Below are 26175 nucleotides of genomic sequence, written 5' to 3'. Positions count from 1 at the left end.
CGGGGGAAATGGGTTCATTGAACAGTTTGCGGTGGATGCTCGGTGCGGGGTGATGTGGCCGCGGGTCTGTGCGGGGTCCGGGGATTCATTGCACAGGTTGCGGTGGGTGCGCGGTGCGGGCGCTCGCGTTGGTCGTTAGGAGCAGGTTTGTTATTAGCCATTTAACGCTGCTGCTGTTGCCCAGGCTGGCTTCTGAGGCTAGAAACGCTTCCTAGGAAGCCTCGTCTTCAGCTGGGTGGCTGAGAACTCTCGAGTATCCGGCAGCTGTCAAAAATACCAGGACATGCTGTTGTTTATTTCCAGCCCCGTTCGGGCTTTAAGACGCTTCGTACACATAAGGAAATACCAAAACTTTTCTTACCGGTGGCAGGAAGAAAGGAGAATAAGAAATAGCTTTGGGCATCCTTATAGGTCTAAAAAAGGCAGTTTAATATCCTCAGAGAGGTATTTTCTTAGGCCAATGACTCTTGCTTTAAATCACTTTTTTCATGAAGTTTTCAAAGGACTGGCACTTCCTTGTGCCAACTTTTTAACTCTGTAATGTATTTTTTTTCTTTTTCGTATGTAATTTGTGCACAGTGGTGTATTACTCCTGTTTGTTGCTAACTGAGTGCATTGTCTTAATTCCTGAGAGGTTCTTTCATCCTTTTCATTTAATAGGTATCAGGATTCCTTGTAATTTTACAAATATAAATCAGATTATAGAGTTAAATAATTTTGAAGGACTAACTAAAGGGAGACATTCTAATTCAAGCCATTTCTAAGTTTGCAAAGCGATTCTTAAAAATCCAAGAACGATGAGTAATTGATTGCAGTTTTAGGTATTTTGCTGCAATTTGTGGGGTTTGCTTGTTGGTTTTGGTTTTTTTCCTGCAGAGCATATGACATTTGTGAAAATTTGTCACTGTATCCTTCAAGCATGGTGCTGCAATAAACAAGCAATATTCCTAGATACTCTTTTTTTTTTTCTTCCTACACTCCATGTCCTTTGAATAACTGCGGTGTTCCACAACACAAAGGCCTTGTATCTTTGTGCATACAAAGTGTTTCAAGAGGATGAAACAACTAATTGGTTGTGAATAAAAGAAAAAAGAAATCAAATGGTAAACAACTGAAATGTTGACCATGTTCAGTTGCATTTTTCCATGACAGTACTTCCTAAGTAGGCAAGTTTCAAATACAGTTTTTGTATTCATACAGAACAGTCTGTGCTCAGGGCACTCTTATTTTCCAGTTTTGAAAATATGCTTAACTATAGGTGTACTCCCTGAAGTCAGTGGAAACATTTACACAGACTTGCCTGACCTGCAAGATCTATTCATAGCAACTTTTCCAACATATTCCTACACATAAATACAAATTTCTGATCATTCAGGGATGTATGCTTTTAAGCTTCCAGTAGAAGACCTCACTGAACTTATGGGCTGGTTCTATCCTTCGCCTATAAGGAGAAAGGTTCAGTTTAGGCTTAGCATGAATGTTTGTGAAATCTGTGATGTATTTTTTGGAATGTGGCTGGAAAGGCACTCTGAGTTTCATGTAGCCTGCCATGCTCTTATATCCATTCCATTCTTTTCATGCCCTGTTATGGAGGGGCGTGAAAATGATAGTATATTTGATACTGAAAATCCTGTGCTATAATGTATATAAGCTTGTTGTTTTTACACTGGAATGGGCAGAAATTACGTTTTTTCTCTACGCAGATCTAACAGTATCTTTTGATTTAAACTTTCATTGTTAGTCAAGTCTAAAGTCTTAAAAATTACTGACCACAAGGTTGCAGTGACTCGGTTTTTGTAATGTGCAGGTCTTTCCTGATCTCTGAGAATTCTGTGCATATATAACGTTTTGCATTTGTGTCTTTACATACAGGCAAAAACCAGTTCTGCAGTATCTGAGGATGGATAAAGACTTCCGCTACTACTTCCAGCACCCGTGGTCTCGCTTAGTTGTGGCTTACTTAGTGATCTTCTTTAACTTCTTAATATTTGCTGAGGACCCAGTATCTCACAGTCAGACAGAAGCCAATGTTATTGTTGTTGGTAATTGTTTCTCCTTTGTAACGAATAAATACCCTGAAGGAGGAGGCTGGAGATTTTTGAAGGTGTTTCTGTGGCTGCTTGCCATTCTCACAGGACTGATAGCTGGGAAATTTCTCTTTCATCAGCGCCTGTTTGGTAAGTTGCACGATGCACCTACTGACTTCCTGATAATGGCTTTCTGACTTTCCATTTTAGCTTTTTACTCATGGCAATTTTGTAAGCTTTGCTATTATTGTTTCTACTGTTTAGAGCTGTATAGAACTCAGTATATCAAAGCTTATGTCTTCCTGGAAATTAATTCTGTGTCTACTTTTGTGAGCATAATTCTCAACAATTTCAGTTAAAAAAGGATAAAAATAGTGAAAGCTGACATGTTTTAAATACTTGAGAGGTCAGTGATTTTAAAATTTGCCATGTTACAAAAATACTCCTTTGCATCTTCAGACAAATTTTTACATCTTAGTAGCTTTCTCAGCCATATGGAGAAAAGGCATTGTTCCTTGGGGCAGCAACACTACATGTCTTGTCAAAAGTCACGTAAGTAAGAAGCAGAGGCTGTTGTTAGTATTAGCAGAGCTGTGCTGAAGAACTCCCATGTGAAAATGGGAATTGTAGAGAAGCAGAACCTCTCTCTGCCTTAGTACCTAAGGCACTAGAAAGAAACATGACAGTAAATGCTTTTGTACACAGGATGTGACTTAACTGAGGAACTGAGTGCATATGGACTGACTGAAACGAAGGGAATGACCCTGAGACTGAGAATTTAGATGTAAATATAGAAAATGTTGCATCTTAGGGCTCAAGGCTGTCTCTGAGTTTTAGAGATAAGTAGAAATCATGGAAAAGATTTCTTCACTTCTTCCAGTTGCATAATTCTTTGAAACGTCTGATTCTAGGTGTGTCACTGCTAGTCTAGATGGACAACTCCTATATTCTTATACTGGTAGGACTGCAGGATGGATGGTTACTGAAACACCTCAAAGCACATGAGTAATAGGCCATTTCTGTAGTCTGTCTCATTCTACTGAGAGCCACCATTGTTCATTAAATCAGATGTAAAGCTGTTACATCAAGGAATGAACAAGCAAAGCCATATTAAGAGGAGACTTCTTTTAATACAGATTTCTCTTAAAGCACTTATTCTGAAAGATAATTAAGCATTGTGATGGCTATTCAGCCATTTTACCATAATGTAATGGCAAATGTAAAAAAGTTCCCCTTAAGAGGGCATTTTACCTGGAACAAGCACTGTCACAATAGTGTTTTCAATTCTGGCTTCCACAATTGAGGAATGATTTTGTTAAATTGAAGAAGATTAAGGAAAAGTAATGAAACTGATGATAAAATTGGAAAATTAGCCCTATAGTGAGAGGATAGAGAGGATCAAGGGAGGATAAAGGGAAGATTAGAGGGTGACTTTCTCAAATTTGATTTGAAGGACAGAACTTTCAGTTCAGCAAATGTATTCCAAGATCCAGTGCTTGGAAGTGGCAAATAGCCAGGACGTTTTTTATATCTGAAAGACTAGACAATAAGTGGAACAACTTGTTATACGATGTGACTTCATCAAGACATGAATTTTTCTTTTGGGGAATATGTTTGTCTGACTAGAGGGTAATACATAACCTACCTAGACTTCTGTCTAGGTAGGTTATTATGATAATTCCTTCTGGATTTGTAAGTGTATATCATAGATAGGATTTACCTAAACATAAATCTTAAAGTGGCTTGAGTCAGTGTTGCTGCCAGAAGAAGAAGGTCTGCCCAGCCTTCAGTGTCTGCTGCTTCGTGCATTTATGCAGTTGCTCAGTGAAACAGGATAGGGAACATACCAATATTAGCAGTACCCGTCTTTTATTTCTGTGACGATCACACCTCTGACCATACTGATGTTTTTGGCAGCACAAAGATGGAATCAGCTTTGAGAGGAAATTAACAGGTGAGGGATTCCTACCTCCAAAGGTAGTTCTGGCTTATGGATATGTGTGGTTGTGGACTGGACAACTGATGCGAGCATAGGTACAGTCTGATTTGAGGCTAGTTGCTGCACACTGAGTTTTAAGGCAATTGAGCCAGTGTAGATCTGTCACAGTCCCACCCTGTAACTCCAGCCACATGATTTTGGTGCTTCCTCTGAGCCAGTGCTGCTGTTAATGTGACGGAGCAGCAAGCTGGCTCAGGCAGCCGATGTCATGGAAAACCAGTTGCTTCTGCTGTCATCTACAGCCGCTCCTTGAACTGATGTGATTGTTTGAGTGCCAGTGCTGATGAAACAGCCAAGGACTGTGCAGCCAAGACAGCTGGGGGCCATGGCAGCCATACCTTGTGTTGGCTCAAGTGCTGTGGGACTGCACCCACACAGTGTGTCAGTGGAAATCTGCTGTTGCTTATGATACACTGCGAGCAGATGGCAGTCTGTGTGACTGAAGAGCTGACTGTATTGCTGACTGATGTGGCCATGCTCTCTGTAAACTAGCTACTGTGGATAACAACTGCTTTAATGGGATGATGATGTGGGTTTACAGCTTCAGTGTATCTCTGTGTCTCCAGAAGATTTATACAGCCCATGCTGAAATATTTTCTGCTAGTTATTTGCTTCTATTTTAATGTCTTCTGCCTGGAAATCCCTCCATTTGTTGAGATCCTCATTGAATATGTCCTCTAAATCTTCTGGCATCAAGCACTTCATGAATTCACCCCTTTATTGTTTTTTATTTCCCTACTCCATCTTTTTAAGTAGCTGTTGCATCTGTAATTTTTTTTCTATTTTTTTAAATGTGTAATTGCTTAGGACCATTCTGTTTTTTAATCCTTGCTCATGTATTTTCTTTTTTCTCTGCTAAATTCTATTTGAGAGGCAATTTTGACTGGTTGTTTCTTGTGGCCTGTGTATAACTTCCTGCAGTCAGGGAACTAAATAACATCAATCTTCCCCTGTCAGATCTTGGCTCACAGTGTAGGCTGCAAATTGAAATTGAAAAGGATTAGTCTGCACATATCACTTTAGATGAAGATGAATGAAAAGGATTTTCTTTCTCTATGCCTTTCCTGCTCTTTTGTCCCTTGTCTTCTGTTTCTTACTGCGGAGTTTGCATATGAACTAGAAAAACAGTGTAGCTAGAACTGTGTCATAATACAGCTTACCACCCGTGACAGCCACCGTCTGATAGCCATGAACTATAAAATTAAAATAAGTTCAAGCATATTATGTGCCTAAAAGTGGAAGGAGAACGGTGCTGAAAACATTTTTTAGGCTTCATCACTCTGAGTTTACAGAGAGATAAGGGAGTAGGTAAACTATATTGATGAGAAGTAGAGATCTTGACTAGAGGACATAGTGGGAGGTTTTCTGTTGATAATATTCTTTGCAACCTTTGAACAGTAACCTCTTCAGGGAATCCTTCAAGACACTGCTCATGACTTAAGAATAGAAAACAATTACATTTCTTGCTCTTAAGGCAAGAAATAGCTTACTTCATTTGATAACCATCTCCCATGACAAATATTTCCAAGGAAAACAGCCCTTGTCAAGTACATTCTTTATATCTTTATGGCATGTGGTCAGAAGAAATGAAATTTTAAAATTGTGGTTTAGCTGTTATCCATTATATTCCTTTGATTGATCACTAAGCATATCTTCTATTTGGTTAGGTATGGTGTTCTGCCATGTTTTTTATTTTGCAATGGAAAATGAAAAGTCACAGATTAATATTAGAAATTTGGTGAAAAAAATAAAGATATATACCCCTGAGGGTTTTTTTTGTTCTGTATGGGAGTGTTACTTGAGGCAGGGGAAAGTGGTAACTTCTTTCTTCTCACTTAGAGATTTCTTGATTAATTTTCTGCTTTATTAAAAGCAGAAAGAGCTTAGAAGCTGACCTGTTTGATGACACTATGCATTTAGGAAGTGCATTCAAATCTAAAATCCTGACTTAAAAGAAATCCCTGAATATGCTTTTGCACATTTTTCATATTGGTCTGGGGCATCATCTGGGAAGTAGCACAGTGTTTAGTGTAGAAAGTGTATATTTTAATTGGCACCTGCTCGATTGCAGTTCTGTACTACAACTTCAGGCCCAAATTCTAAGTTCAGTGGGAGGTTTTTTGATCCCAAGTTCAGGCTGTGTGTTTTGCATCAGTGTATATAAATGTGATCTATCATGCAAATTTGAAAGAATCTTGCATTTGAAAAGACTTCAAGTGGTATGCATAAATGGGCAAGTATACTTGGAAAGCAATAATAAGGTTTTCAGTCCAGCATCCTTTCATTGACTGTTTTCTTTGTGTACCGATCCTTAGTTTATGCTTCGTACTAGATATATTGCTTTTTAGAAACTTATGTACTACAAAACATCCATGTGTCTTCCAGCCCATTTCTCTGATTCTAAGTGATTGTAAATATGTATTAAAATCTAATTAAAAGCCTGTTTGCAGAGACTGTATTTTATTCAAATGCCAGTAAGTGTGCTGAGATTTATAAGTTCCTTTCTATATGATGTGGATGGAAACCAAATACTTAATATTTTATAAAATTTGCAGTAAACAAGATATATTGAACTAAAGCTGTATTTCTTAAAACAGGAATCATCATAATACTGCAAGCACATTAGAGCTGTTAAATAAATGTTGAATTTAATGGGTAGCTCTTTTACAAATGTTCACAGTATGTGGGTTTGTTTAAAATGAAATGATAGTCTGAGCTTTATAGACACTGGGGTAAATAAGTAAGACAGTCACTATAGTCATTCTACAGCTGTGGGTACACACTAATGTTGAAGATTTTTTGATGGACAGTAGTGCCATGCTGGGAGCAATTTCATGATAGACAGTTTCAAACAAAACACCCGCTGAGGACCTGCTGTCTGAAAACATTACTCTCTTTGTCAAACAGCTTATCTGGAAGGCTCTAAAAGATGTTGCACACCTATTATAAACAGACTCTTCAGTGTCTGCTTTTATGCTCAAATTTAACGTGTGTATCAGCTGAAGCAATGAATGTATGCAGATTGCAAGACAAAACTAGGCAGACTGGGATTTAGTCAGGGTGATGGTGCACTAGATAGAAAAAGTGAATCTGTTAGACAGGCAGCAGGATAAATTCACACAATAGTATATATATGATTAATTAGTATCCTGATACATTAGGGGTCACGTTAGTGCAAAATCTGGGCTGTGGTATTGCTGCTAGTGTTGGCATATCACTCTCATAGTGGTGCTTTTCCAATAGCTAATGAACCAACTGTGATTTGTTTTGCAAAAAATCCCTCCCATAAATGTGATAAGATTTTTGCATGGTTGTTTTTCAGCCAGATTGTTTCCTGTTTGTGTTTGATCGTAGTGGTATGAACAGTTGTACCACCATCTGTAGAAACTAGTGATGGGTGTATGGCAATACTTGCATAAAATTCTAACCTGATTGATAGAGCATATCCTTTTCTCATCTCTGTGTCTTACATTGCGGTAGGAACTGCCACTTAATACTCAGCCACTTTGTTCCTGCTTTTTCTTTTCCATTGATGACTTCAGCCTAATAGAAAAGAACTAATGTGATAGCTGGTGAAAAATACTGTCTTCAAGAGCCTGTTCAGTGATCAAGTTAATGCTGTTGAAGGTATTCAAGGTCTACTGTGATTGTTTCACAGTCAATTCACCTCTTTTGTTTCCAGTAAAATGTTGAAGCAATACAACAAAATTATTTGTGTCCGACAAAATGTGTGCCAAGGGGCCAATCTAGCAGTTTGCTAATAATAGCATGCAAATGACTCTGAGCAAGCATTTCTGAAGGCCAGAATCCTCAACAAAAAAACCCCAACAACCAAAAAACCCAAAACAAAACGTAAAAAGAAGAAGCTTGCAGCCAGCCACTGAATGAGTACAGGCTCATCAGATTCCAGCTCTGCCATGTTGCCAGTAATTAAGATACCAGTTTATTTTAAACTTTACATCATTCATGAGGGAGCCCACAAGTGACCTTTCAAATATAAAAAGCATCCAAGTGACCTCCTAATTTCTTCTTTTACTGTTTTATTTTTAGAAGAGCCATAACATCTCACTGCTTCCTCCCATCACGCTCAGTGAGAAGACTGCTGTTGTCTGCTCTTACCCTCAGTTGTGGAATCAGTCCCTGGATAGTAAGGTACAGAGTTTAACTGGAGAGGCACAGGCAGTAGCTACAAAAGGATTATTCTCTCTTCAGTAAAAGTTTTGATTCTACTGGAGGTGCATATCCCATTCCCAAGCAGCTGCATGAGAATGTGAGAAGAGCTACGTGTGTCATATTTTCTGTAATGGGAAAGCTTTAGAGAATATTTAGCATCCAGAGACTGAAAACTAAAAATAAGTTCATTGCTACTTCATATTGATGTGTCAGATCTGCTTTTTGATCTTTTTGACGTGACTTTCAGATTTTTCTTTCCATTTGAGACAGGGAGTGATTCTGGAATGATGCCTGCCACTTACAGGAATAATGTGCCTCTATTCCCCAATTACCAGAAATAGAAGTGAGCTTATTCCTGGTAGACATAGCCTGATGGGCATAGTGCAGGTGGAACCTAGTGCAGGAGCAAATTTCTTCTACCCTTATTCCATACAATGAGGAGATGGAGAAGATGTTAGTGTGGAACATCACCTCGCCATGTGCCTGATGCAGGTCCCCAAGGAGAGCATGATTTCCTTGGTCATGCTTTGTCCTTTTGAAGGCCCTCTTAGGCTGTCAGAGTGGCATGAAGGTCCTTTGCACACAAGACAACATTTCTCTTTGTGTGATTCTGCTGGGACTCCAAGTCAGCCTGTGAATCTGCCTTATAAACTTATATATTTTTTTTTTTGTTTTGTAATTCCAAAATGAAGAAAGCCCCAACGTTCTGGACTTCAAAAAACTTCGAATACATTCTCAGGATTTAAGAACTATTTAGCACATAAGAGTTGTTGTTTATACATTCCTTATAGATATTTCACATATGGCAAACATAAAAAGAATTTGTAAATGTACTCAGTAACCAGAGTGACTTCGGAGGAGAAGGGATTAGTGATTGTTCTCTATGACACAGGTAGGGCAGAAACACTGTATTTCTAAATGTGATTGCTGAGATGTATGAGGCACATAGCCTAATTTCAGATGCTGAAAAACAGATGTTTCTGCTTTCTTTTTTCATCAGAAGGAGCAGTGCCCCATTCTCCAGTTGGTAGTTCTTGCCAGGGGATGGCAGGAACATCAGGGTCTTTTCACACTCTCCCTGGTGCTTTCAGGTGGGAAAGGAGCCTCCCAGGGACAGATTGAACGTCTAGGTCTGGTAGCAGCAGAGCCTTGAATTCATCTTTTGTCTGCAACACTGGGGTATGATCTCTTAAAGTGGACAGCTGCGTAGGGGGTTTTAGGCTCACTTATGCATGTACTAAATAATGTTTTCTATTTCTGGGACACTGATGCAATGTCTGTCTTCTAAGAAGCACACTTTCATTTAATACTAAAGCAGAGAAGAAACTAAATCTGTGCAAGATTCAGCCAAAGTCAAACATGCTAAACAAATAATGAAAATGATAATTAGGGCAGTGAGAGAGTAAAGAGAAGAGGCAGGATGGAAGAAGACATTCCTAGAGAGTCACAGTAGCAATGATATTTAATTTTAGCTTACTTGAGGAAAAGGCATAAAAATTGAGACATCCCAGTTTTAATTAACAAAACCCCACAAACATCCTAGCTCTTTTGCTAAGCTGTGCACGTTGATGTAAGTGAGCAAAAATGTGGATCTTAATTTACACTTGACAGTGTAATGTGCTGGAGATATAGAAAAAGAAGGAGAAACTGAAAACTAGTGTTTTATATGAAACTTCTGTGGATTTCCTGAGCTGAGGAATTCAGAACGTAGCACAACATTGAATTTTGTGTCACTTTCAATACAGCAAGCGAAAATGTAAAGGATTTCCAAACAGTTTTCTCCATGCCTACCACTTCACTTGGTGTTCTTCTTAATACATACCGAGTAGATTACTTTGAAGTGCTTTGAGGCTGTGCTTATATCCCTTGTGCCTCCTTTCTGTGGCAGCCAAAGGTGGAGCAATTGTTATCTAAATTAGAGATTGCTTCAGTATGACTTAGCTAAATTCAAAGAGTAAACCAGGAATGCTGCTCTCTCAGGGATGTACACAGATTTCCATCTCCTATGCTGCAGATAAAAAAGCAAACTTCTCTTGAGGCTGTGTTTCTATTTGCCATGCTAGGGCACATTCCAGAACAAATGCAAGCATCAGTTGTCTCTTCAGAGGTAAGGGCTATAATGCATGTGTGAAGACCTTATCAAGGCAGTCTGCATGTCCCCAGAGGTTATCAGAATGCTGTTCTGGGTATCAAACTAAATTGGAGCTTGGTTGAGGCTCATATATGGTTGTGTATGAAACATGGATTACTGATCCTTGAATTTCTAGATGAGTTTGATATCCCAATACTGCGGGTGTGGAGTTGGTATAGATCAGACACTTGTGTTTGTATGTTTGTCATGACTTTTTTTTAAAGTTGGACTCTCCTTCCATCTTCAGACTAGTGTGCAAATGTCTCTCTAGTGACACATTCTGCCCTAAGTTACTCCAGGAATGGATGTGGTGGACCTGGCAGTGTTAGGTTTATGGTTGGACTCGATGATCATAGAAGTCTTTTCCAACCTAAACGATTCTCTGGTTCTGTGATTCCTAACTTTACAAAAACTGTGGCTCTTTACAACCATTAGCTCCACCACAGTTTCCATGCCTCAGCTTCCAGCAAAACTGACTGGAGTCCTGCTCAGCTGGGATTTGGAGTTATCAGAGAATGAGTGATAACAGATCTGTTATTTTCATGCTGTTATAATGGTTATAGCATGGAAGGTCCTGCTGTTATATGGCAGGGGTGGTTGTTGCAATTACACTCTGTGTGAACAACTGGCCAGAACCACAGTTTTCAGGGGAAAATTAGCTTTTAGCAGCAATTCAGACAGAAACAATTATCTTCCAACAGAAGGGCACCTTCTAGTGGTATTGAATGAATATGACAGCTCAACAGATCTTCAAAGGGGATGTAAATATGATAAAGAGCAGTAATGAACATTTCTGTACATTATTCTTATTACTAAATTGATAATTAATTAAAAAAACCAAAATATCAAACCTGCGTGGATAAAGCATATATTTGAAAAAATAAAACATTTTTCAGTTGCAGTACTCCTTGCTCTTGCCCTCTCCCCTGCCAACCTTACTCCTTATAGCACTCCTTTTATGCATTTACTGTGAAATAGTATTTTTGTGTGGTCTACTTTGCAACCTATCCACCCTTTGGCTTTTGTAGTAATGAAAATTTGAGTTCATTATGCATCTGATTTACCTTGAAAGGAAATTTGCTATGGAACTGTTATTTTGTTCAGTTTCATTGGTAACACAGTTTTTCCAGCCAGTGTATTTCTAGTAAATATGTATTTCTCAATATAGTATTTGCAATGGTTACTTTTGCAAATAACATAGTATCAAATGATTTAAAATTAATTTTTTCCTAAGTTACTACTAAATACAGTGGATATGATGGTTTACTTGATACTGTGGGCTTCCACTTTTTCAGTTTGTATGTAGTAGATAATCCTTTTTGGACACAATTACATAATGTACATAGTACAAAAAATGATATGCTATTTCTAGAAAGGCAAATTAGGATTCATAAGAAATGCTTAATATTATGCCATTGCAAGAGATTTGTGCACTAGTAGAAGCTATCTGTATGAAACATTCATACTTAGATTGTCATGAGGTTCCTCTGAATTTTATAATTGTGTGAAAAAATGCCAAGTACAAAAAGTCCAATTCGCACATGCTTACAAGAAGACATAAGTATTCATTTTATAAAGCTGTAAACATATTCCTGAGTTATCAAAGGCTGGGAACTTGACTGTTTTGGGTTTTTTAAAAGAAATTTTTCAGGATTTGGAAACTTCAGCCCAAAGCTGAAATAGGTCTTGCAAGCATTTTAACCAGTGAAAACTCATTCCATATCACTTGTTTAGGTGGTGCCATTATGAAACAGATTTGTTTAAATAGCTGGTAATTTGACATCCTCCATCCTGTGGTAGGAGGACAAAGGGATAGTAAGACAACTAGGAAGTTGGAACAAAGTTAATGGAGTTGGAGGTTTGTCAACTTCTGTAACCATGAGCACAGTATTCTGCAAAATATTGCAAGTGCCACACAGTCACTTGTTAGAAGTATGACTGCCTAACCTTAAGACTGCTTTGAGTCTGGCAGAATAATAATCAGCTTTCCTGTGTAAGAACTCTGCAGCTCACAGCACATACTAGTACTGACATAGGACTTGATTAGCTGATGGTGTCCCTTGTTGGTGCTCAGACAAGTGTTCATCTGGATGTACGTACAGATGCTAGCTGAGAAGTATATAGCTTATGAAACAATAGTTTTCACCAAGTCTGAAAGGGCTTAGGTCTAAGTGTCTATACCCATATTTCACTGTAGGCTAGAGAGCATCTTTCTTGTCACTGGAATATGCTTCCTCTTGGTCCCACTAAACCAATTTTCCACTTGTATTTTGCACTGGAAACAGACAAGCTCTGTAACCCCTGGGGGTCCCTGTTTGTCCACTATGAGATTTAGTCACATTGTCCAAAACAGACAGTATAGTTGCAAGTATTTATTGAAGACAAAAAATAAAACAAATCCCCTGATTAATCTGCTTTGTCTGACTCAATAATGCTTTATAAATGTTTATTTTAAAAGGCTGTGTAGTGAATAGATTGCAAGCAATTCTATTTACTACTGAAAATAAGCTTGTGAATCAGTTTCAGGAGAAAAAGTACAAACAATATAGAAAAAAAGCCCTGATAATTTTGAGAAGTCATTGCAGAGTGTCATTAAACTGGTATTGTAAACCAGATATTACAGTACTGTCCTTCAGGGTTCAGCATCAGCATTATAGAGGATATAAATACTGCTATGTTTCTTTTACCTACTCTGAAATTTGGAGTCCAATGAAATCAAAGAAGGAAAATGTAGTTTCTGTAGGCACTACATATAAGGTGATTAAACACTGTAGGTCTAAAATAAAAAAAGTAAGGAGGATCATGAAATTACTGTTATAGGCCTGGCATTAAAAAAGAAAAGCAGGTTTCTTAAAAATGCTAAGAGGTTAAAGAGTGCAAAAATATAATTAATATTACATGCCCTCTATCCAACTTTCCTTTTGTTATGCAATGAGGACATCTAAAGGGAGAATTTTTTTCACATTAATTTTGTAACCTGGGATACAGTCACGTAGAATTAAAAAATCCTCACCTCAGGAGCAAATGCGCTAGCACTTTCTATTGCTAACGCAGGGTTTTCTGTTACTTCCCTACTAAAAATGTTCTAAAACATTACAGGAAATCAATATCTATTTTTACAGGTTTCATTTTATCTGCATCAGCACAATTGTCTAAAGCTGAAGTTAAAACATCAGTAATAGTAAAGTCTATAATTAAAACTATATGCTAAATCTGTATAATGGAAATCGACATACAGAAAAATTCAGAATTAAGCCTGACTACACGCTGTAATTCTGGCAGAGCTATAAGTCTTCCCACATTATCTGCATTTTACAACTCTTTCAAGGCAGCAGCCTGAGGTATTGCATCTAGGTAATAGTAATGACATTAATGTAAAATAAAGAGGGAGAGGTAGTGCCTCCATGAACCCCCTGCAATGTTTGTCCATCACCACCCTGCTCTTGGTTGCCTTTGGGTAATCCATTAAGAAAAGTAAATGTCAGCTCTTTCCTTGCACCAGCAAAATCCATCCTCCTGTTCTTGTTTTCATATTAAAAAATGAATGTGGATTCTTTAGAACATTTCTATTCTTTTTTTTCCTCTGAGAAATAGGAAGCAATCTTTAAAGCCTAGGTGGCATTTCTAAAATGGCATTTCTTCCTCTGAGGAAGGCAGAGTGCTATATATTTCACCTGCATGAACTCACATGCAGTCTCTAGTTCAGATCAGGCCCTTGAGACCACCAAAATCAGGTAAGACAGACTGCACAAGAAGCCCAATGGGAAGGTATCTGGCTACTGATGTCAGTTCTGTCCAGTGTTGGCTGAACTGGTGGGAAACTGGAGATCCTGAGTTCCCATTGTCCTAGCACACAATGTACTGTGCGAGGACATCACTTTTCTAGCTAGTCAGTAGCTGAGACCTTGATTATTACATTTTCTGACATTCGGCTGCATTTTACCTTAGACTGCAAAAGCTGAGAACTGCAGTGCTCCCTGATTCAGGTTCACCTTTCCCGGCTGGAGGAAGCTCCATCCTTGCTGAGTCATATGAAGTGGAAGGGACTGAGCTGTTAAATGCTAAGCTGGGAGAAGGCCTGAAAAGAGAGCTTGGGAGGGCTGTAGATTTGGTAGGTCCCTGCACAGAGACCAGCACATCCTGTCATCTCTAACTAGGGGGTCCAGGCAGCAGGAGACTTGGCTGCTCTGAGTCTCGGATATTTCTCTAAGGCGTGAGCAGAGAAGCTACATTTCTTCGCAAGGCAGTTGGTGGACTTAGCCATATTACCTGCCCTCTGCTGTAGTCCCTCCAGCTGTAGAATCAGTCTAGGCACATTTTTTCTTCTGCCTAAAGAGGTTTGGCTTCCACAGATGAAAGCAGTGTACAAAGGTGAAGTATTTTAATAGCATTGTGGTATTTGTTACAGCTTTTTGCCAAATGAGAAATTTCTGAGACTTGGAAAAGAAAAACTTAGATATCAGAATACATTCATTTATGTGTAGTGAAGAGAAAACCCAAACTTTCACTAATGTGTGAACATTTTTATTTAAAAAAGGTAAGCTGCTGAACATTTTAGGTAGTTTTTGAAATGAAAGTATTATAAAGATGAATGAAGAACATAAAGACTGCTTTCCTTAGCAGCTTTGGGGCATTTGTGGCATAATTTATGTTTTCAACTTTGAGGTTTTTATTTTCATGAGTTTTGCTTACAAAACAATGGTGAAATTATAGTAGTAAATGAGAAAGTTGTTTCTCTGACAACAGCTGAGCACCAACATAAAAGGTCAAATATTTCAGGCCATGGTCTAACTTGTGTTCATCTAATATATCACAAATAAAAGGTCAAATATTTCAGGCCATGAACTTGTGTTCATCTAATATATCACGAAGATGTCAGAATATCTAGGTAAGGTACATGAAAGTTACATAGACCTCGCAGTCAGTTTTCTAGGCTAATACATTATTACAACATTCAGTAATGTGTTCAAACAGTTAGGCATTTAACTGGATACCATGTCCTCAGATTTAATACAAACAAAGATCTGTGCAAAACCAGTATTACAACATACTTGTAACAGTAGAAGATGTTGACCTTGGCTCTTAGCTGTTTAGTTTATTGTTCATTTATTGTAGCAAAATGGAATCAACTTATTTAATTTTATTGGTTTATGTCATTCTATCTGGGTAATATTATAACAAAACATTTTAGGAGCATGTATTTAAAAGTAAAAATATGACCAAGTAAATATGAACAGATGCCTTGTCCCTTTTATTTTGTAGAAAACCTTTGATTTCAGTCATAACAACATTAGCATTAATTCAGCGTAGTTGAACAAAAGTACTTTTAAAAAGTGTGTTTAATTGATTCCGTAATCACTTACAAACAGGAAAACAAATATCTAAACCCCTTGTCAGCTACTAGGGTGAATTCACCACTGAGTATCATGAGAAAGAGGAATGTTTGAGGGTAAGAGATAGAAGGATTTTCCAAGAGTTTTGTTTCCTGAAGATGATTTTTTAAAGATTACACCATGCCTTTAGACTCAGACCAGGACGTGGCAAGTTGTGTGAGATATCCAGTCTGCTTATTTCCCTTATGTTCATTTTTCAGAGTTGCTTGAGACTCATTTTTTTTTCAAAGCAAAAGGTGGTTTCTTTGCTTTTCCTTCCCCTTTTTCTCCTATGTGAGCAAGTACCTTGGGACTTCTGTTAGAAATTGCTTTACTGGTAAAAAGTTAATGAGCTTTATAGGATTGTGTGGACCATGTAGGAAACAGACATGGAGCTAAGGATTTACTTATGTAACACAGTTTCTTCCATATTTTTCTTTCCATGAGACACAAAAAGGAGCAATGCAGAAAAATGGATTTTATTAGAATCTCAGAGTCCAAATGATCTGTCCCTCATTCTGCAGTTGAGTCCAGAACAGTGAACTGAGGAGCTAGGATACCCACCTTACTCAGTGAAATAAACGGGAGGAATCTCTGGCTTGCTCCTGCTTGTTCCCAAAAAAGAGGTTGCTGAGAACATGCTGCTTGTATCTCTTGCCAATAGTCTTGAGGGTCAAGGGGTATCAACAGATACGCAACATAAATCATTATTGTCTTGGTAAAATCATAGAATCAGTTAGACTGGAAAAGTTCAACCATTAACCCATGTGCCGATTTGGGCTGGGGTAGAGTTAACTTTCTTCACAGTGGCCAGTATGAGGCTATGTTCTGGATTTGTGCTGAACACGGGGTGATAATATGGAGATGTTTTTGTTGTTGCTGAGGATATTGCACTGATTGCACAGAGCCAAAGCATTTTTTGCTTCTTGTACTGCCACGTTGGCAGGGAAGTTGGGGGTGCATGGGAGGTTGGGAGGAGACACAGCTGGGACAAGTTACCCCAGCTGACCAAAGGGATATTCCATACCAATGACATCATCCTCAGTATATAAAGTGGAAAGAAGAAGGAAGAAGGGGAGATGTTTGGAGTGATGCTGTTTGTCTTCCCAAGTAACCATTACCTGTTATGGGGCCCTGCTCTCCTGGAGATGGCTGAACGCCTCCTGCCCATGGGAAGTGGTGAATTAATTCCTTGGTTTGCTTTGCTTGTGTGTGTGGCTTTTGCTTTCCCTATTAAACTGTCTTTATCTCAACTCACGAGTTTTCTAGCTTTAACCCTTCCAATTCTCTCCCCAATCCCAGTGGTGGGGGAGTGAGTGAGTGGCTGCCTGGGGCTTGGTTGCTGCCTGAGATTACACCATGACAACCCAGCACTGCTAAATCCACCACAAAACCATGTCTCTGAGTGCCACATCTACATGTCTTTTATATACCTCCAGGGTTGGTGACTCAACAACTTCCCTGGGCAGCCTGTTCCAATGCTTGACAATCTTTTGGTGAAGAAATGTTTCCTAATATCCAACCTAAACTTCCCCTGGTGCTACTTCTAGCCATTTCCTCTTGTCCTGTCACTTTTTACTTGGAGGAAGAAACTAACTGGGACCTCACTACAAACTCCTTTCAGGTATTTATAGAGAAGGATAGGTCCCACATTCTGACCCTCCTTTTCTGCAGGGTAAACAACCCTAGCTCCCTCAGCCAGTCCTCATACGACTTGTGCTCTAGAACCTTCATCAGCTTCGTTGCCCTTCTCTGGACATGCTCCAGCACCTCAGTGTCTTTCTTGAAGTGAGACGCCGAAAGCTAAACACAGATTTTGAGGTGTGGCCTCACCAGTGCTGGGTATAGGGGAACGATCACTGCTTTGTCCTAGTCCTGCTGGCTGCACTATTTCTGATACCAGCCAGGATGCTATGGATCTTCTTGCCCACCTGGGCATGATACTGGCTCATGTTCAGATGACTGCTGACCAAAACCCACAGATAGTTTTTCCTGGCAGCTTTCCAGCCACTCTGCCTGTAGCATTGCACCGGGTTGTTGTGGTCCAAGTGCAGGAATCAGCACTTCACCTTGTTGAACCTCACACAGTTGGCGTTGGCCCATCAATCCAGCCTATCCAGATCCCTTTGTAGAACCTTCCTACCCTCCAGCAGATCGACACTCCTGCCCAACTTGTCTTCTGCAAACTGAGTGAAGGTGCACTCGATCGTCTCATCCAGATCATTAGTGAAGATATTAAACAGGACTGGCCCCAATACTGAGCCCTGGGGAACCCCACTAGTGACCAGCTGCCAGTTGGACATAGCACCATTCTCCACCACTCTCTGGGCCTGGCCATCCAGGTTTTTGCCTAGTGCATAGTGCACCCATCAGAGCCACGAGCAAACAATTTCTCCAGGAGAATGCTGTGGGAAACAGTGTCAAAGGCTTTTTTTTTTCTTTTAGAGAAATTGAAAGATTAAGAAATTAAAGGAAAAAAGCAGCACTTAGAATGAGATAAGTGTGTAACTCTCCTCTGCATGGAATACAGGCATGCAATTTTGCTGTGAGCTTGCTAGTACATTCAACACATGTCGAGTGTTTCAGATTATCAGGATCAGGTTCTTCATTTCATGTCACAGTTACAGAAAAATTTTTTAAAAATGTTGTTCTAGGTTTTATATATACATATATATTTAGTCAACACAATTGAAACATAGTACAAGAGAGGTTCCATACCCATGTAGAATAGAATTATTTTCAAATAGAGACAAATGAGGACAAAATTATATTAAAACTATGGAAATTAAAGAAGATACGGTATGAAGTATATGAAAATGTACCTTGTCACCAATACCTTCTGAAAATAAAGTTAATGTGCTCACTGATACATGGGCTTTTATAATTAGCAAGGTAGGGTGTGGAAAGCAAGTCAGCAGGTGGCTCATTGTTGGAACATGGTTGTTTTGCCCACACAATCTGTTGAAAGAACACATATTTAACGACTTGAAGGTGGATGTTCTGATGACTATCTGTTGTGCTGGTTTAATGATTAAAATGGATTATAGTCTAATTACCCTGGAGTGTCCTGAAGCTGTGATGCTAAGACACCAACGGAACAGGAGAAAAAGCACTCTGGTGTAGCAGCTTCTCTTACCCTTCTTGCAGCTCAGCCACTTATGTATTTCAAAACTTTTCCAGTGCACACTTCTGCCTGTTGAGGGGTTCAGAGTTCATGGTAGAACACATGCTCCCCTGAGGCAGAACACTTATGAGAAATGGCTGTATTTGCCCACGGTCTGGGGGACACCAGCAGTGCCCCCTGCCTATCAGTTGGGACCCCCTGCTGCCTGGGGGAAGACTTAACAAAGCTCTTAATCCATCTTGGTTTGCTTCATGAGTAGCTTCACTGTGGCTCTGACTATCTTCATGGACTTTATATTACTATCTGGTTTTTGTTTGTTTGTTTTCAGAAATGTGCTGCACTTTTCTGGATTAATGAGGTTCTACTGGCAGTGGCAGTGGAACTCTAGTGCAAGCAGAATCAAAATGAAGTACTTGTAGAAAGCCTCTTTGCAAATGCTCGAGGAGTTCAGCTGTAAGTGTCATGGTAGTTATTAATTGCACAATCCAATCACAGCAGCACTTAAAAACAGATGAAAAAATAATTATTAGAAACTATGAGGAGGCTCCTCAACACTGTTTGCCCTTAATCTTACTGTATTTTTCTGGCCAAGAATTAAAGGAGCTACTTAGAACTTTTCAGAATTTTTCATTCCATGTTGCACATACGTGCAGTTAAAAAGTGCTATTTCACAACAAATTAAGGTATATTTATGACAAGAATATTTACAACGCCAAGTCTGTAAAGCTAGGTGTTGCTAGTGTTTCTATTCACATTAAGTTTTCCTCTGCACTGCTGTGTATTCTTGCTTATTCAAGAGATAGCTATACAATAGAGGAGACCAAATTTTAAATGGGTCTAAATGACACAAAGCCAAATGGGCAGAGGGACATGCAAGTCTTTGCAGACTGGTGTTTAAGTCATTGTTGTTGGGGACAGAGAAGAATCCCTTACCCTTCCTGTCAGACAACAGCAGCACTGGCATTTGGGATGACATTTTATGCTTTTAATTCTCTGGTAGAATGTCTTATTTGCTACTGTAAAAATTATTGGGTCAAGGCAACTGTTGATGCTGCAGATGATCTCTGTGACTTTGTAAATTGCATTTAGTGTGCTTATGTTACCACAGGGTGTTTGACAGTTAATTCTGTAAATTAGTATCACCATCATCATAACATGGTAAGGTATGAAAGAAACAGCAAATACAATCATAGCAGCTGAAATCAGTAACAGAGGCCTAACAAGTCTGTTCCTTCTTTGCCGGCGTTTACTAAGTTGTAGTAATGCTTTGAGAGTCAACATGTAGCATGTAAAGATGACTGTGACTGGAATTAAGAATCTCAATACAATCTTGGAGAGTGTGAATGGCACTGCAACTTGTAAAGGTGCTTCAGTGCCATCCAGGTAATTTACGATGTCGTTTTGTCTTCTAGCTGCAACTGTGTAGTAGATCTCAGGCATCGATGCAATCACTATGAAGATCCATACCCCGATGGTACAAAACGTGGCCTTTCCTTTGTCCCACCATGTTAGTGAAGTGATAGGGTGGACAGCACCTATGTATCTGTCAAAACTGATGAATGTCAGGAAATAAACACTTCCATAGACATTAATACTGAAAAATAGTCTTATGATCTGATAAAATGCTTGACTGAAATAGGCAGCCAACCTCTGGATATTATAATATACTGAAAAAGGTGCCATGAGAGTCCAAGTAAAGTCACACAGTGCCAGATTAAAGAGAAAGATGGTGTTGGTAGTCCATGTCCTCATGCAGTAAACATAATGTCGCAGTGCAAGTATATTGCCTAGAAATCCTACTAATAAAGTGAAAAGGCAAACCAGAATCAGCAAATAACAGTACCACTCCATGTCAGGATTTCTGTTGCAAATGAAAATAATGCATGTATCATTCATCATATGTCCATGGAGTATGCCTGAAGGGAAAAGAGAGACCAACAACCTTTAAAATAAAAATTGAATTGCATGTATTAAATTTAAAATTCAAAACTGTTAAGTAAAATTCAGTATGTTTGAACAGGCAAAAGAATTCAGACATATTATGATGTACAACCTCCCCCCATCTGAAAAAAAAAAGTAAATTCCAAGTAGGAGCACTTAAAGCTTACTGTGCAACACCAACACATGAACTGTTATCCAAAGCTTTATATTCTCTCCTCTCTGCTATTTACCCTAGTGTATGATGGCTGAGAGGAAAAAACACATGCACCCTCAAGTAAGAGCAGTGTCTCTTGGCCACTAATGTATCTGTGTCTATCTTAGAAGTAGCAGAGGAGACAACAGGAGGACACTAATTGCCTGTGCTCGTTCCATCATTGCTTTGATTGCAGTGATTATCCATACTGGGCCTAGAGGCCTGTTTAATGTGGGCAGCTGTGCAGTGGGCTGTGACTGAGATCCAGAAAATAGCATCAGAACAAATCAGGATGAAATTCTGCTTGTGGTGAAGGCCACAGCAACCTTTCCACTTAAAGCACTAGACAAAGTGCTTTCTTTTTCTTCTTTTTCTTTGATTTTCTTCTGTAGATAAATGTCCCAGGCAGAAAACATTGTGCTTATGGTAAGGATAGAGAGAATGAATTTTGTCTTATTTTTTATGGTCCATTTTGTATCAATTCCTGTTATGGAATATGTGGAATATAGATCTGCAGTGTGTTTTTCAAAGCAAGTTTTTTATGGTTGTAAAGTCTTGTATTTAATTCCAATGTTTTTGTACCCCTACTAGAAACAAAATAAAGGCTGGAATATTCTGTCAGAATGAGCTGGCACCAATTGCAGTTTGTTATGTTTCTAGAAACTCTCTCCAAATGATACAGCAGATGCCAGACTGTAAGGTCTGTCCAAGTAAAAGCTTTGTATGAGGGTCATCCAAATAGCCATTTACAGATCAGCATCCACTACAGTGCTTGATAGGATGGCAGAATAAAATTTTCCTCAAAACAGACCACACTTTGAATGGAAGAAAGGACTTTTTTAGGGTGCTGTTGATTCCTTGAAAATTCTGAAACGTCTTCAGCTGTTAAATTGGCGGTAGTTGTTTTTTGTTTTCATGTCAGCATTAATACAATAAAATTTTTCCAAAAGTACATTGACAGACACTGTTCAAAATATAACAAACATGAGCTGCACTGGAGACCTGCTAAACAGAGACTATGTGATTGTGCTTTGCAAATTTATAGTCTCTTCAGTGACCTGACAAAAAGCTGCTTCAGACTGTACTGAATAAAATTAGCAAGCAAAGTTGTTTCTCTAGAAACTGAGCAACAAAGGCAGGCAAATGGCTTTCCAGGAAATGAGTATGGTTAGAAAGCCATCTGTTCTACTCACAGTGTATTTCACAGATGGGAGGTGTTTGCTCTGTAAATGTATTTTGTTAAGTATCGAAGCACTGGACTTTAACCTAGGGTAGCTATATTTCCCCTTCTCTGTAGCCTTTGGGAATATAAAAAAATGCAAAAACTTTGTGTACTTTTTGTCTTCAGTAGAATTTTATAAGATATCCCTGTAAATTCTTTAAAATATCGACACCCTAATAGGTAACATTTTCTTACGATGTGTTAAATTAAAGGTGCTTAAAATATATATAGGAAAGTTATATTTTCCTAAACTCCCCTTTTCTAGACGTCATGTGTGCTTTGAATTAAATATTTCCTACCTCTCTGCCTCCTTTTCAATACTTATTTATGAATGAAGGCACTAAACACTTGATTCCAAGTTATGTTGGCAGTGTAAGTAAGTCCTAAACTGGCTACAAACAGCATGGCCATAGCTGCATGGGAGAATTGTAATGCCAAGTTACTGATCTCATCAAGCTTCTGAACAAGGACTGTAGGGAGGTCTAAATGGAGGGAGTCAGACAGCTGTGCCACCTGTTCTGCTTTGCTGTAGGCTGGCTGGATAAAGTCTGGATGTGTAGCCTTAAAACTGCATAAGGGCAGTTACAGACCTGATCTAATAAAACCCCTATCACCTTCATCGCCTTCCGTTTACTGGGCTGCACTCAGGGTTGAGCTGTATGAAGTTAGTTATGTAGCTTGAAGGGCTGGAGCTTCCCAGCTGTGGAAGATGCATCTGGAGCTCAGAGAGCCATTAGGAAAGATGTCTGTGTTTGCATAGACATTCCCATGTGTCTACCTTGGGATTCATATTTAATTTTTCTAAAACAGTTTTGCTGTCTCCTATTAGTACTTTGTATTACAGTAGAACTTAGAGAACATTGTTAAGAGCAGATTGTTGAAGCACTGTGCTTTGCAATTGATGTGAGTGACTTACAGGGTGGACACAGGAGAACAGAGATAAAAAGAACCTTTCCTGACTTAACTTATTAAGCAAGAGTAGAACACAAGGGATTTGACCCCTAGCTTGATGCTATAACAAGGACTCCTGGTCTTCCATCAGAAGAATTTGGAGCCTTTTACAATCAAGGACCCAGGCTGACCGCATGTGGGAAGACAGTCAACATGACCTGCTCTATTCTGAGGCCATTGGAGCTACCCTGATGCCCAGTAGATCTGCATACATGCTGTAATAATTTTCAGAAGTTGCATTTTATTGTATTTTTATTTTTCTGCCTACCGTCTTAGCACCACCAGAATAACTCAAGCTATAGTATGTGACTAGATTATCTTCACAGTTGAAATCCAAAGTTTAAGAAAACTTTGGTTTTTTTCTGAACATTGCAGTGTTCACTGCTATGTCCATGTATTCTTAAACAAAGTCAGCCAACATACACATACTGTAGCAGTGGCAGAATGAGCAACAGCAGTATGACATTATATTGTTCATGTGTTGTTAGTGCTGGCTAAGAACAGACTTGCCAGACTTTGATGAAAGTAGCATTGGTTTTCAAGGCTAAAAGATACTTCCCATTTATTGAGATTAATTTATAAGCTGAACAGCTTCAGCCATTGATGGAGATGGCCGTGAACATTAAATGTACAGGAAGATCAATCACATAATGGGGCATCCAGAATGAAAGAAATGCATCTGATTTGATGAAGAGCTTGGTATTAGAATATTACACATATGCCCAAGAAAGGGTTGAAGTTTATGGTTTCCATCACTCCTAATTAAAGCAAGAAAGCATACCAAATTCAGGGATGAGAATTCAATGTTTCTCTTGTTTCTGCTTTTACTGTCTAATAAATCCAACCATCTAATGGGTTGAGGATCTAACACTGCTAGAAAAGCTTTAGTTTTTAAATAGTGACCTGTTTGATTGATTCAGTTTTTTGTATCTGCCTATTGGGTTGTCTCTCATCCTGGACCTAAAAGAAATATAGCTTGAATCTGTGACTCTGTAACAATATCTACAAGCTCTCTTTCATTGTCACTGGCAGCATTTGCATGCTGTAATAGAAAGTCAAGCAGGTTTCAGCTAATGAGCTGATTTACTGCCTGGTCTGTTGCAGGACCCTACATCCTGAAGTCTCTACTACCCTGTGTTCCCCTTGTACCTGTGATGTGGTCTCCAAAGACCTGGAGCAGGTAGAAGACCTGTTTTCAGCAAAAAATTGCTTTTTGAGGAGATTTCCTGTGGTGCTAAGAAAAATTGTGTCACTGAAAAGAGCCTTGATTTTTGTGTATAGTTAACTGGAGTTCACAGTTTATCACTGATGGTCACTCATACGGCATTGAACTTGTATTTGTAAAGTTCCATAAGGCTTAGCACAGTTGTTTGAGTTTTCTTAAGTATATATTTTCATATGTGTAAACCTATCCTAGGAGCCATGTTCTTCCCTGCCATACCTGTTGGAGTTTGTTTTGCATTTTTAACAAGGTCATAATAAGTAAGTTATTTGTCCTGGTGTGAACAAAGCCAAACCAAAACAAAAAAATCCTAGGTTTTTATATAAAAATAGCAAGCATTTTTACTTTAACAACTTACCTGTTAGGTAATCATCTCATGCATTCCATTTTTATTTCAACTGAATTGATGTAGAAGGATATATAGTGATAAAGCAATGCAAATATTAAATGGAGCTTTTAACATAGTTCTACTGCATTTAGCATGTTATACATACTAGTACAGTGGAAACAACAAGTAGTATGAGTAGTATTTGTATGCAGTTAAGTAAGAACATTGTGCTAGTATCCAATTCCTTTCTTCTTAATAAATTCATGGATATTGTGGTTAAGGTACTGTTTCTTTTGTAAAAAAATTACGTTCAGGTACTTACTTGAGAGTTAAGTAAGTCCTATATGGCAAACATAAGCTACAGTAGAAGGAAAGTTAAGGTGTAAGAATTTACCTACTGAAGACAGTATTTATGAAAAAGTTGTTTTAAAAATTATATTTATACATAGCTGTATGTATTAATCAGTATATAATAGCCAAATAGGGAAAAAATGATTGCTTATTAAGTCTTTCTCTTACCTGATTTAGAAAGGTTGGAATAATCAGTTTTACAAAAGTCTAGATTCCAGGCTGTGCTTTTTCTCTCCATTAATCTGAACCTCCTGAAATCAAAACTCAATTTTGCGAGTACTGTTTATAATCCAAGGTGTTGGTAATATTCCATATACAGTGGCAGCTGTTCAGAGAGCAGGTATCAAACTGCAAGGGAAATATCTTTTAGCATCAAGCCCCTCCTCTCAGTAAGGTTAAATTGCTATTGCCATGGCAGCCTTTGCTTACTTTTTAGGGAAGGACAGACTTATTGCATATCCTCAGTCTAGCTAGACCTGGGGCTGTCATTGTTTCCAGCAGTGAAAGAGAAGAGCAGTACAGGAGCTTAGGGCATGTATATGTGTGCTTTTTGTATTTTCCCTTTCTTCTCCCTTCTTCACTGCCATAATCCTTGTTATTGCTACCCTACTGCTGGACTGGTCTGTGGACCTATGTTGCTCTTGGCCCATTGTAGAGCTTGATTTACACCACTACCAACTTATCACTTCTGCTTTTAGAAAAGAAGAATTCTGTCTGGCAAAAAGATAGGCTATCTATGGTAATCCATGATAAAATAATGATAGTCTGTGGGTTATAGGAGCGTGCAAGTATGAGACTACACAAACTGCCTACTGAAATCAGTAGAGGCAAAATGAGAGCTGCTAGAGGACAGAGTTGTGTACACAAAAGGAAGACAGAATGTCAAGAAGAGTATGAATAACTGGATTGACATGTGTGATGCTCACCCAGATGAGGAAGATCTAGTATGGCTTTAAGAAGTGGTCATTGGAAATTCTTCCAAGAACAGCACATTTCTGGAGGTCCAGGCGTCAAAAGCTCCGGACAGTGGATAGACAGTAAGCTCAAGGGCAAAAGGGTGATAGGGTATTTTTGCAGAAGCAAGTTGAGAGGCTATCACAATAGTAAAACCCAGTAGATATGTTTGTTATAGGAAAGGAGA

The 26175-nt window shown here is 38.8% G+C and overlaps 1 protein-coding gene across 1 annotated transcript in view; it reads left to right on the top strand.

Moving 5' to 3' along the window:
• Positions 1 to 1900: 1900 nt before the first annotated feature.
• The window catches only part of LOC103803271 (transmembrane protein 117-like), a gene marked incomplete at its 3' end in the record, with an annotated part of 25258 nt that continues 983 nt past the window's right edge, over positions 1901 to 26175 (top strand). Inside the window, exon 1 of the mRNA XM_009075816.1 lies at positions 1901 to 2177. Within this exon, the coding sequence (XP_009074064.1) occupies positions 1901 to 2177 (277 nt within the window). The remainder of the gene's footprint in view (positions 2178 to 26175) is intronic.

This window comes from Acanthisitta chloris, unplaced genomic scaffold, assembly GCF_000695815.1.
Source record: "Acanthisitta chloris isolate BGI_N310 unplaced genomic scaffold, ASM69581v1 scaffold19525, whole genome shotgun sequence".
Classification (NCBI taxonomy): Eukaryota; Metazoa; Chordata; class Aves; order Passeriformes; family Acanthisittidae; genus Acanthisitta; species Acanthisitta chloris.
The sequence above is the reverse complement of the archived record's forward strand: the minus strand, read 5'-3'. Positions and strand labels throughout refer to the sequence as shown.